Source organism: Rhodamnia argentea, chromosome 11 (genome assembly GCF_020921035.1).
Source record: "Rhodamnia argentea isolate NSW1041297 chromosome 11, ASM2092103v1, whole genome shotgun sequence".
NCBI classification, from domain to species: Eukaryota; Viridiplantae; Streptophyta; class Magnoliopsida; order Myrtales; family Myrtaceae; genus Rhodamnia; species Rhodamnia argentea.
In genome coordinates, this window is record NC_063160.1 from 17,359,250 (window position 1) to 17,371,884 (window position 12,635).

The following is a 12,635-nucleotide window of genomic DNA, read 5'->3' on the forward strand; positions in this document are numbered from 1 at the left end:
TTGGTCAGACAATCTCAGGCATAACTTGCCAATGGCACAAGCTCCAGAGAGCTGTTTCTTCTGAACCAAATACTGCCTAAATGAGTCTATTACACGCTACAAAATTGAACAAGCGACCCTTGGCCACTGTACACTCGTGCGCATTGGATTTATGACAGCTACCTTCTTAGACACTTTTATGAAGATCAAGATTTGCTTGTGGAAAGCATTCCTTCTGTGGCGACATACCAAAATGATTGACACACGAGAGAATGGACCATAAAAAAGAGGTGATCTTAAGGATAAATTCTCGATGTTGCTCATTACTCGGCTCTTCCAGAATGCAAACAGATGAAAATCACAGCATGCAAACTTATAATGGTGCAGCGGAGGAAAGTCCAGAACCACAGAGTCCTCTTCAAAGTCGTGGTCATAATCCAGCATATGCGAGAAAAATGCTTGCCGAGTGCAGCAGTTAAACGGACTCTTGCCCGTGTTTAACAGCTGCAAGTGCTGCTGAGGATGAAATGGGGATGCTCAGTTCAAGCAAGCAATTACCACAGGCGATTCTCAATTACAGCAGAAACAACTCCTTTCAGCGTCTCCTGCAAAACTAAATGATTTTAGAGGCGGCGAAAACGCATTTGATCAAATTCAAATGTAAGCCATCCAAGTGTGGACAGTACCGATGAATGATCCTTGAGACCTAGAGAAAGCACCAATTGCCTAGAGGTCCTGGAATTACTGAGTGTGCAAACATGTAAAAATGTCAGTCGGAAGAGTTATTCTGCAAAAAGAAAGTGAAACTACTGCTGTCACTGGCATGGGATCACATACTATAATGTGCACGGTGCCAGAACATTTGTATTAAGTCGTACCTAGATACTTGCAGAAACAAAGATCAATATACCTAGTCGGCCTCTAACTGTATGAGGCTATGTGGGCATAAACCAATTACCTTATATGTTCAATCAGCTGACGAGCACATGCCACCATCATTGGCTGCAAAATTTTCTTCACATCAGTGCCAAGCAAAAGCAAATTAACAATGCAATGCCATTACACTAACTCACCTCATCTCGCTTACCAAACACGACGGAGACGTTAAAAGTAGGATCAATTGAGACACCTTCCTCCTTCCTAAGTTTGAAGAAATTGGTACAGTTAGTTGACATGAGCTTTTGTTGACATTCTTCTTCGGGGAAACAGCATTGGCAAGTTCTATTAATTGAATAATGTCCAGACAGATAATGCAATATCTGTTCTGTAGCATCAGTATTCAAGTTATATCGATCTCCTCCCAAGCCTGCTTCTCATTCAGATCAAATATTTCAATGTTCCTAACTTTCTGCACCATTCCACACATTAAAAAAAAAAACACGACCCTGAAAATGAGCTTTCAGGAAGTTCAGCAAGCACAAAGCTCGAGGTACAACCAAGAGTCAAAACTCAAAACTTTCTGATAGATAAAAAGACAATTGCGTTGGTAGAAAAGCATGCTCGAATTTGCTTTGACTTTAGTTGATCATTCAAATGTGCTATCATCACTTCTTAACAGTTCCTTTATAAACTATACCAGGATGCTAAAATGAAATGCCGGGAAATGCACACACCAACACTAAGCAAAATTCACCGAATTTGACACCGCCGCATGAAGAACAAAACTCAAAGATGCTAATCATGAAGTGCAAATTAAAATAACCAGACCTGGCATGCAATATTGTCCCCATAGCTCCAATTTGAGTGACAATTACCTAAAAGAATCACTCCCATTAGGATCACCAGAGAAAAAACGTCTCCGCCATCGAAACTGCAATCAGGACACGTGGGAATTGGGGAGTCTCTTAACTTACCATGAAATGGTCCTCGTAACTGCAAATTACGAAATCCGTCTTGTTCCCCTGCCACGAAACATGAACCAGCCAAATGAGCAACCTCAACAGTCGATAAGCAACCATTCACGATGAGAATCACCACATTGGCGCAGCATCGAATGAGCAGAAGCGGTTAGGGAATCAAAGAATCAAAAGATCCCGTTCGTTCCAAAAACAACAAAGCCAAGTACAAACCCATATCTGGAGCTTCGGAAAATTAAAACAACTTTGCGAACCAAAAAACCAGACAGAATCCATCCACAAAGTCCCCCAGAAGAAAAGGAAACGAGAACAACAGCCTCTTTCTCCCTCGAAGAAACGTTAAAAATCGAAGGGAAGTGGGACTGACCTTGATATCAAGCGTGAGCGCCTTCTGGGGCACGGGAAATTCAGGCACCGAACTGCCCATACCCTCTGTACTCATGCGACCACTTTGCTTTCTCCGAAAAGAAAGAGGCACAAATAGAACAAGCGATTCAGTTCGCGAAGCGCTTCTTGTGTTCTCGTCTCCAGAGAGGGAGAGAGATGACCAATGGGCTTCGATCCTCATGGGCCTATGAATTCCTTTGTCGTGATTCGAATGGTCTAACGTTGTACAAGTGAAAACTGCTCGACCCCGCCACATGAATCGTCACAAGCATTGTTACTTTCGTACGTCACTCATTTAAGTATCATAATTTTTTTTTAATCACTTGAAGTATTATGTCTTCTAAAAACATTCAACTTGAGTATCATGACTTTTAATCGATTATTTGAATGCCATGACTTTTAAAAATCGATCATTCAAGTGTGACATTTGCCATATCATAGCATTTATGGTGAACGTTTTTAAGAAATTATAATACTCCTGTGATCAATTAAAATGTTATATGGTATCGAAATGATCGGATAAAAAGTTACGACACTCGACTGAGCGGTTTACAAAATTTACAATACTTGTGATGTCCATTTGGCGATAAAATACCAGCCATCAACTTCCATTGCCTCTTGCTTCTTGCAACCTTTAATAGACCTCATGCATCCTAGTTCAAGACTAACTACGCACAATAACCTCATCTTGAAATTGAGCGACGACCCATAACCACATCAAGACCGGCGATGAGTCGAATGGACAACAAATGACCGATGTGCGGCATCCTCCAAAGATGTCGAACCTCACAACCTCGTTTGGTTGTCAAATCGGAGTAGAATTTGGATTTGCCCATCACCATACAATCTTAAAAAAAATCCGTGTTAAAAAGCAAGGGCGTCAAAAAAGCCCTCATCGAAGGGCGAGGCTAGGCCCGAAAATTCACTTAATTTTCAAGCCTTTTCGGGTCGGGTTTGGTACTTGGGTTGGGCCGGCCCGTTGCCTGACTTTTTTTTAACACCAATGTTTTCTTTTTAATTTAATTTAATTTAATTTTTTCTTTTTATATTCTTTCATTTAATGGGTTTGTTAATTAATTTTGATTCCAAAAAAAGAAGGAAAAAAAGAAGAAGAATCTAACCAGAATCTGGGTTGGGTCGGGTCGAGCTCTGTATTGTTTTGTTTTGAGCCGGCTCGAGCCTGATCTAGACCCGGCCCCATTGACACCCCTATTAAAAAGTAGGTCATTTCCTTTACCGATTGCTTGATGAGCTCTTAAGGAGATTCGAATGGTGATGTAGATGGGACTTTTGGCCCTTGGAGACATCCTACGTAAATCATTCACTTCATATGGAACAGATGCCGTGGGCCTTATTCAAAATTAATTGTGGTGGGTCGATGCATTATTAGCTATTGGGTCCATGCCTCGATGGACTGACTAATTGGAACGCCCTATTTTTATTTTTTTTTTTTTTTTTTTTTTTGGTCGAAAAAAAAAGTCCCACATTAATTGTTTCAAAAATTGAATTTTTCGACATCAAAATATCATCAAGTGCATTTAAAAACCACCACCAATTATGCAACAACTCTAATCGGTTTCGTTGAAGTCGAGAATCGCTCGGACTTACCTGATCGGTTAACCATTAAGTTGTACAGTGGAGAGCTGTTGCCATTTATGCAGTCAAAAGCAATTCAAATTATTCAATAATGTTTGCTGGGAAAGAGGATGGAGAGGGCCCTTCGCGGGTCGCATGTGGAGTGCGAACACGGGTTAGGTAGGTTCGTTGCTCGAGATCGATTGAGCCGAGCCACGTCTCGCTCGTCAAGTCCCGATCCCAAATGTGAAAAAGTGGCTACTGAGGCAATTTTTCAATGGTTAAAGCCTCGCTTATTCAAGGCGCCGATTATTCAACACTCCTTTTTATCATAAGGAAGTGAGCGTTGGTAGGAGCGGCGAGATGTTTTCCTCTGCCAGCCACTTGCAGATGACCAACGGAGGAAATAAGGAAAAAAAAAATACAAAGAAAATAAAAGAAAAAGTACAGAAGAAAAAAGGAAAAATAAATAAATAAAAGAAACAATAAAAACTCAAAATAAAAAATTATTCATGTTAGCTTGGGTCTATAGTCGTCTTCTTCATCAATAATTTCTTGCCAAAGTTGATCGGATAGATTTAGCTGGCAAAACGTGAAAGTATTTAGGATTCACCTGCTGCGATAGAAATCGAAAATTCACGAGATGATCCGCAGCTTTTCGAAGTTGGAGTGCTAATGCGCAACGGCGGCGAAATTAACGGAATTTTATGATCGCCCCATTAGTTAGTTATAGAGAGAGAGAGAGAGACGGGTAGGTTTGTTCCGAGGCCTAATAAGTGGACAAGTATCCTCGTTACCATCCACTGGTCGGTCAGACTCGTGCCCCCGCTGTTCATTGTTGGACCATCCGATAACATAGAGTCACATTTGTGGCCTGACGCCACATATATTATGTTATCGGGCAATTTGACTAAGAAAATACTACTCCGATAAAGGTCGTGAATAAATAAAGGACCCCCCCTCATACATATATGCTGGCGTCAAAATCCTTCGACCGGGCCCAAGCAGACTTTTGAGTTTTGGCCTAAAAGGGTCGAGGCTCAAAAGAATTGTTAACGTAAAAATCTTTCATCGAACTCAAGCTATTTGTTTTCCAATAAGGAGTTCCTAATTAGTTTTGGACAGAGAATGTCAAATGCAAGAGATGTTTATATTAACACCAGAGGTACAATACAAACTCTTGACAATTCGATGGTTAACATGTTCGATGGTCCACCTTGTATGACAACTTTCGACACGTTAAAACTTAGAACACGACACTAGAATTGAATCGACGGGGCCGAACTAGACCGTAGGACACAATGCCGAAATTTAATCGACCGCACCGGACGGGGGAATGTAGGACACAATACCGGAATTTAATCGACAATCTTGGATAGAATGACTCAAGGGTACAACACCGAAATTGAATCGACGGTATTGGATCGATGAACAGGATGTCGGAATGTAATTGACGACACCTAACTCTGGATTTGAAACTTGCTGGAATCGAATCCACGACGGGAATCCGAAAGCTACTGCTAAGTTAAAGGCTAAAAGCTAATTGAAAAGATAACAATTTGTTTGTTTTGTTGTGGGCGACGTTGAGTATTTAGAGAATGGCTCGGGTAACCGTCGAACGGTTATTTCCTTTCAGAACGTGCTCCTGTCTTTCGACGGTTTATGCTGATGTCATAATCGACGGTTTCCTACTTTGCGCGCCATCTTTCGAGGTTTATCTCCTTTTTGCGCGTTTTCTTTCTTGTTACGAAAGGAATGGCGCGAGAATTTACCATGACACGTGGCGTCTTTCCGACCGATTTGTATCTAGCTCCCGTACACATCTCCATAGCCGACCATGACTCTCCTTCACGTGCTTGCCACGCGTCTCCTTGGATAATTTTTGGTGTCGACATTATAATAATAATGCTCGATCATGCTCGTGCTACTTGTCACTGGGTCGGGGTATTACCCCCTGAAATTTCCTTTTTATTTGACGTGTGACTTGGCCATTTTGCTCACCGTTCTTTTGTCCTGCGCGCCGTGTTCATTCCAATCATGCGAACGATTGTTCCCCATAGTCAAGGTAGGGTTTCGTGCTCTAATCGCATAGACTTAAAATTAGCTCAGACATCTCATCATCGATGTCGAACGATTGTTGAGCCATGCATGGCCCATTGTCGGAATTCTTCGGAGCCTTGCACGTTGTCATGGAATTCTTCCAAGTTCCAACCGAGGGTCCTTTTTTTTTTTTTTTTAAAGACGATTTCCGCCAGAGGAATATTGGTGATACTTTTATGACAAGGAAATATGCGTATTGAAGTAAAAAGAGTAGTATTATCACATGAAAAGAAGGTTCCCGATAAATACGAAGATCTTAGGGCGATGATCTTCAAACTCGATCACGTGGACGACGGTTGCAACTAGAAAATTATCTCGGAGTTTTCTTTTTTTTTTTTTTAATTAAAGAAAGATCACCATTTCGTTAATTCTGGCCGACCATTGATTGAGATCTTAAGTCCCTTAAAAAATGAATAATTGGAAATATGTTCATTTGAATCGTTTGAATTTAAAAGTTAATGAGTAATGTTTTCATTATTCACGAAAATATTCGATTTTAAAAATAATTATTTATAGCGGTTAAAATTAATAATCATTGAAAAATATTTTCATTATTGATAATAATTTATATCTAATAATTAATATAAAATATAAAATATTTATCACTTTTTATAAAAAAAAAATATACAAACAAGATAAAGTCCTTCGAATCATGCGATTTTCGTGACAGGACACTTCGGAGCACGCGGCCACGTCACGTTAGCGCAGCCTCTCAACTAACCGGCGCGTGTGAGTAGCTCGCCCCCACGTGCGTACCGGCCCTTCAACACGTGAGAGAGATAAGCCCCCAACGCCACTTCCCCGCTACTTACCGGCTCCCATTCACCCGAGCCGAGCCGAGCCGGTGACTAACGCAAGTAATTAAGAACAGGACAATAAAAGGGAGCAACAAAACGGAGGAGCAAAGGGAAGGGGGGGCGTCGTTTTTGCATGACAGCGACCAAGGCGAGAGTATATCTCCAAGTTCGGCGCCCTTCCGTTTCGTTTCGTCAGCCCACTCCCAAGGACGAAGAAGAAGAGAGAAAAACGCACTCCGCCTCTGGGTGTCGGACGTTCCTTCGGTCGTCACCGCCACCCTCGGGACCGAAAGGTCGAGCTTTTTCCCCACGTCGAGAAGCGGTATGGGGATCGTGCGGTCGGAGGAGAGGCAGAGGGCGGAGATAGAGGAGCTCCGCCGCATGCTGCTGGCGTGCGCCGCCGTCCACCGGAGGAAGGACGACGACGGGCTAGGCGCTCCTCCCAGGGCCGCGGCTAGGGACGACGGGGACGGCGACGGCGAGAGGACTGTGTGCGTCACCAGCGGGGTGTCTTTCTTGGGCCGGGCAGTCGTGAGCCGGCTCCTGCTCCGCGGGTACTCCGTTCGGATCTTGGTCGACAACGAAGGTACGCCCGATCTGCCCGCGACGTAACACGGATGTTCTTTCCTCCAAACTTGTCTCGTTGATCCTCTTCCTCTATGTCGGCAATAGATTTTTGCTTCCATCCATTTTTTTGGGTTCTTGGCTTTTGGATGAAGTCTCTAAAACATAGCAGCAGCAGCAGACTGAGCGAAAACCGAAACGTGGAAGATGAGTCCCCACGGGGCAATTGATATTGAGCGAAAACGACCTCGTATTGCACCATCAGCCCACAAACCCATTCTCTCCTTATTTTTATCTTTTTCTGTAAACATTGCACGGATGCCACGTACATATTTTCAGTGTTTAGCTTCAAGCGCTTATGCGAGGCAATAGTGAAAAACATTGAAGTGAACATTAGCAAAGGAAATTTTCCGACCCATTTGCCTAGAAAAAGGCTTGCCTTAGGTTTTTCCCGATATTCGGTCGATAAATTGTATATTGTCATGTGACGTGCTGGCGCGACGTTGTTATTTTTGCCGATGCGAGTCAATTCGCATCTAATTAAGGGGAAAGAAGGGGGGGATGGTTTGGGGGTGTGTGGGGAAATGGGTCCTCGGCTCATATTTTGTAGTCTGTTTGATGATTTGGATCTCCATTGGGCCCAAGATGGCTCAATCCTTTTCTTTTTGGAAAGGCGAGTTGAAGGTGGGTTTAATCTTAGGAAAGGGTAGAAAACCAGCCAATTACAGATTTCGTTTTGTACACCTCAATGTAATGCAAACCCCTCAAAGACGGATCCATCATGACCCCCCGGTGGACTTCCCGCATTTGATCATTAATTCCTTATTTAATACGAATTGAAATTTGCTCGAATCGACCTCACCGTGCCACGTCTTCTTAGTTTCCGACACTAATGTTTTTGTTGGGAGGACACGGAAATACGGACTGTGATTGGGGGTCGTGGCGTGGGTTGACTCTCTCTCTCTCTCTTTTTTTTTCCTTTCCTCCAGAGGACATGGAGAAGCTGAGGGAGATGGAGACTTCGGGAGAGATGGGGAGCGCCGCCCGGAGCAATTTCAGCGCAGCGGTGGCGAAGCTGGGCGACATGCAGAGCCTGTGCGAAGCGTTCGAAGGATGTGCCGGGGTCTTCCACACCGCAGCATTCGCCGATCCGGCGGGGCTCTCCGGCTACACCGTGAGTGGTTCATGCTACCCTTCCTTTCTCCTCGTTGCACCAGTATGTGCTGGTCTGAATGGTCCCGTAAAGAGAAGGTCTCGTACGATAATTCTGTAGGATAAGCTCATAGTACGTCGAATCGCTGCATGCCGATATAGTCCTAGAACCGTAGAACGTGAAAGCTTCCCCTTGTACTCAAAACGGTTTGACACGGTTCGCTACACATTTGTGGCAAAACACACCCACCACCCCAGCCCGTCGCGTAGGGTCGGTTGGAGTTAAAATGAGAGTCTGGGGTTCCTCTGTCATCCCACGTTACTCGCATCAATGTCGAATTGAAGGCAAGTCTGCTGCTTATGGCTGTAGAGTCTCTGTCTCCGCCTACCCTTCGAAGTCATGGAGGATGTTCCGTAGCGTAGGCTCGGACCGATCGTTTTCGGTTTGATCGGAGCGCTTGGTAGCTCCTGAAATGTGTTCCTGATTTGGTAGAATTAGGCCACCTTCTCTAACATCACAAGAAGGGGTGGGTTAGGTAGATTGATCGACCTCGCGGTGCAGACATTAGAGGGTAGCGTTTCGCTAACCACTTAGTTATCCAATCAATTTTCTCGAGTAGTCGTTGTGCATGTACATGCTGGCTGATAATTGTGGTTTTCATGGTAATTGACTGACTTAGATGTGGACTGATATGTTGTCATTGTAGAAAGCGATGGCGCAGATAGAAGTGAAGGCGAGCGAGAGCGTGATGGAGGCGTGCACGAGGACGCTGTCGGTGAGGAAGTGCGTCCTCACGTCGTCACTCCTGGCCTGCGTGTGGCGAGACCCTGGCCGGGATCACCTCCCCCGTGTGATCGGCCACGATTGCTGGAGCGACGAATCCTTGTGCACCAGCAGGAAGGTATGGCTAGACCAACATACTTTTTTCCTGGAAAAACGTTCTAATTGAAGAGAAGTCAATGAAGTTTCTTATATGCTTCTTGATGCCCAGCTATGGTATGCCCTGGGCAAGCTCAAGGCTGAGAAAGTTGCTTGGGAAATAGCAGAAGATACAGGGTTCAAGCTGGCCACAATCTGCCCTGCTCTGATCACTGGCCCTCAATTCATCAGCAGAAATCCAACGGCTACAATTGCATATCTTAAGGGTACAACAACATCACATGCCCTCCAATTTTTCAGAGTCCATCATCCAACGTTCACATTGACGTCCATCAGATGTGGTTTTAGTTTTCGAGCTGATCGGTTTTTGTTTTTGCCTCGAGTTCAGGGGCCAAGGAAATGTACTCGGACGGGGTGCTAGCCACGGTGGACGTGGCGAGGCTGGCGGATGCTCACGTGTGCGTGTTCGAGGCGATGACCAAGACCGCATCGGGGAGGTACATCTGCTTCGACCGTGTGATCGGCAGCGAAGACGACGCGGCGAGGCTGGCAGGGGAAATGGGGATGCCGGTCGATAAGATCTGCGGGGAAAGCGGGGAATCATCCGTGCAGCAACCGCATCCGAGGTTCGAATTGTCGAATCAGAAGCTCTCTTCCCTCATGTCGAGATCGCTACGGCCGTGTTACGATGAGTCGGGGGCGATCTGATTTTGGTCCCCTATTGCAATGTCGATTGTTTAACACTTCCTGTCCATGTAAAGGCTGAGAACGATGCAGATGAATATGAATTTTGCGGTCTGATACTTAGAAATTTCAAGAGGCCCGTCCCTTGGGAAAGCCAACAGAGATCGAATGACCAAGAGTATGTGCATGAATCTGGAATACCAAGAAAAGACAACCCACTGTACATTTCCACTGCCTTCCGACGATGAAAATCAAATGGGCACTTTGAATTCGAGTTTTGAAAGCGTGTCGACTGTCGAGTAAAAGAGAAGCACGTAAAACACTCGAAAATCGAATTGGCATCCAACCAAGATTGAGTTCATTAAGGTGTCAAAGTAGGTTAGAGATTCATATTATAATTTAGGGATAATATTACGAAAAATTTCAAATTGATATATTTATGATAAATTTATCTCAAATTATTTTTTATCATAAAAAATCTCAAATCGATAAATCTATGACCGATTTATTTTAAATTATTTTTTTGACCAGAAAAAAATCTAAATCGGTATGACAAATTTACCTCGTAATAGTACACTTGTAACAAATTTAATTTCCGTTAAATTGGGTTAACACAATAAAAAAATCTCTAACTAATACACGTATGATAAAAAGAGGGAAAAAATCTCAAATTGATTCGCCCTTCAACTTGCATGTGTCATCCAACTCAACAATTTGTTGGTAAAATTTAACGAAAATTAATATAGGTAAATTTGTCATGAGGTAAATTTATCATATCAATTTGAGATTTTTAGTGATAAAAAAATTATTTAGGATGAATCTATTACAAGTATACCAATTTAAGGTTTTCACGAACCCTTTAATTTATATTCAATAACATGAATCAAATATATATTAATCAAGTTTTAATAAAGAGATTTGAATTATCAACTTAATTATATTTGAATTTCAAATAAATTTAAAGACAAACTCATTTTTCAACCCTTTTAGTTCATAAAAATTATTAATTTAATAATTATAACAATTATTAGTTGGGTCAGGCATGTGATATTGGCTTTGTTGAATTGAATTAAATATGAGTGTTCTAATGATATGAATCGAATCGAATGTGGGTTGAGTATTGATTCCATCGAACATGAATCGTTAAATTTATATGGCATAGCCATAGATCAAAATAGTTCAGACCATTTTCGACCTTACACAAATGCAAATCACTGATCTCGCTAAAGTCACTTCCTTTAGCGCAAAAATCTGGCCAAGGTTTTGTTGGTCCATTGAGATCACAGTAGTTCTTATTCATACTTCGTTCCTCAGTGAAATGAGACGGCCCTGTGCAGGAAGCATCTCCACTTCACAGGAAAAGAAGAGGAGCAGAACAATCAAACCTAGAAAAAATCGAATTGAAAAAATTGACAAACAAAAGAAAAAAGGAAGTAATCGAAACATGAAGCGATTTGGTCGGGCGGGGCTCAGAGAGTTGCTGTATGTGCTCAAGGAAGAAACTCCATTGTCGGAGCTCTTCTCATACAAGAGGTGTCAGAATATAGAAGCACTCTTCATCTTCGCCCTCTCCCTCGACACGACACGACCAAAAAGCCAAAACCACCCACGAAGGAGCAAAACCTTGATAAGACCGTCACCTCGTGACACATGAAACAACGACGATCTTCGAAAGAAAGGACATAAATAACGAGGGAAGCAGCAGAAACAGAAGACGGGAGAGGAGGAGACGGCGGGTCTGTGGCCTATGTCGACGCTTAGGGTTTCTTCTTGCGACTTGTGAAGGTAGAACGATGACGAGATCGACAAATTTATAGACGAAACTTGGGGCCTCTTTTGGGTCGGAACGCGGGCTCGGAAATCGAGCAGAGGCCCATGGTCGCCTACTTGGGTTCAATGAATGGGCCGGCATGGAGTCGGGCTACGACTTTGTCTATAACCCCAAGACTACATTGGTAATAAGATAGGATGTGAAATCTTGTCATACGTGTCCACTGTTCGGTGAGTCGCGGTAATATAGTTTGATATTATCATATCCTATCTTGTTCATTATTTGTGATGACGGACATTCAATCTAAATGAATCTAACAATGCACAAATGGAGATGATAACAATCTCTCATGATTTTTTTTTTTTTGGTAACCGAGGTGTCCGCGCGGCCGGCGAGCTATGGCTCAAACCAGCGGTGAAGCACGACTAGTCCTCGGGGGTGGCTAGCGCAGCATCCCACCGCCACGACCCCCCGCTTAAATCACCGACGCCTACGAGTTTTGAACCCGGGACCTCTCGTGAAAGAGGCTGGACTCAAACCATCGCGGCCACCGATGGGTGGGTACAATCTCTCATGATTCACTTTCGTAAAAATCACAAATGCGCAGATGGAGATAACCTTCATCAATTAATAATCATCTTAAACAACAATTGAGCGCACTGCAACATTTCAGAGCCGTGAGCTTGATTGTGACAAGAAATGTAAACCAGCTACGGGAACGTTGAAGTAAATCGGGTAGCGAATGCCAAGATCTAGTAAGAGAAAAACCGCGATTCACCTTTATGCTTTCGAAAAGTATAGTGTTTTGACTTTCTGGCTAATATTATGATACTCCAAGGTGAACCATAGAATTGTGGAGGAGAACGGCCTGTTGCTTTCGTGGACTTTTG

General features: G+C 43.3%; 2 protein-coding genes and 1 non-coding gene across 3 annotated transcripts; 1 reads left to right on the forward strand and 2 right to left on the reverse strand.

Annotated features, from left to right (window-relative positions):
• Positions 1 to 275: 275 nt before the first annotated feature.
• On the reverse strand, positions 276 to 2,358 carry LOC115751118. Its single transcript, XM_030688843.2, has 7 exons — positions 2,203 to 2,358; positions 1,833 to 1,880; positions 1,687 to 1,733; positions 1,053 to 1,119; positions 938 to 981; positions 666 to 723; positions 276 to 584 (listed from the first exon to the last, which is right to left on the reverse strand). Exons 1-7 carry the CDS (start codon positions 2,275 to 2,277, stop codon positions 534 to 536), a joined length of 390 nt encoding a protein of 129 aa, XP_030544703.2. The 5' UTR covers positions 2,278 to 2,358; the 3' UTR covers positions 276 to 533.
• Positions 2,359 to 6,941: 4,583 nt separating this feature from the next.
• On the forward strand, positions 6,942 to 10,306 carry LOC125312900 (cinnamoyl-CoA reductase-like SNL6). Its single transcript, XM_048272869.1, has 5 exons — positions 6,942 to 7,280; positions 8,248 to 8,432; positions 9,118 to 9,312; positions 9,403 to 9,556; positions 9,679 to 10,306. Exons 1-5 carry the CDS (start codon positions 7,019 to 7,021, stop codon positions 9,996 to 9,998), a joined length of 1,116 nt encoding a protein of 371 aa, XP_048128826.1. The 5' UTR covers positions 6,942 to 7,018; the 3' UTR covers positions 9,999 to 10,306.
• Positions 10,307 to 11,440: 1,134 nt separating this feature from the next.
• On the reverse strand, positions 11,441 to 11,541 carry LOC115751197. The gene has a single exon (XR_004016588.1). It is a non-coding gene; the product is annotated as a small nucleolar RNA snoR1 (small nucleolar RNA).
• Between the last annotated feature and the right edge of the window lie 1,094 nt (positions 11,542 to 12,635).

Bases quoted from the DNA above. Each gene is read 5' to 3' on its own strand.
- LOC115751118 (XM_030688843.2), bottom strand. From the start codon at position 2,277: ATGAGTACAGAGGGTATGGGCAGTTCGGTGCCTGAATTTCCCGTGCCC. The intron at 1,120-1,686 runs GTCTGGTTATTT...CTTCAAACTTAG, and splicing joins GGGACAATATTGCATGCCAG to GAAGGAGGAAGGTGTCTCAA. The intron at 724-937 runs GTAATTGGTTTA...TTGCACACTCAG, and splicing joins CAGCTGATTGAACATATAAG to TAATTCCAGGACCTCTAGGC.
- LOC125312900 (XM_048272869.1), top strand. From the start codon at position 7,019: ATGGGGATCGTGCGGTCGGAGGAGAGGCAGAGGGCGGAGATAGAGGAG. The intron at 8,433-9,117 runs GTGAGTGGTTCA...TTGTCATTGTAG, and splicing joins CGGGGCTCTCCGGCTACACC to AAAGCGATGGCGCAGATAGA. The intron at 9,313-9,402 runs GTATGGCTAGAC...CTTGATGCCCAG, and splicing joins CCTTGTGCACCAGCAGGAAG to CTATGGTATGCCCTGGGCAA.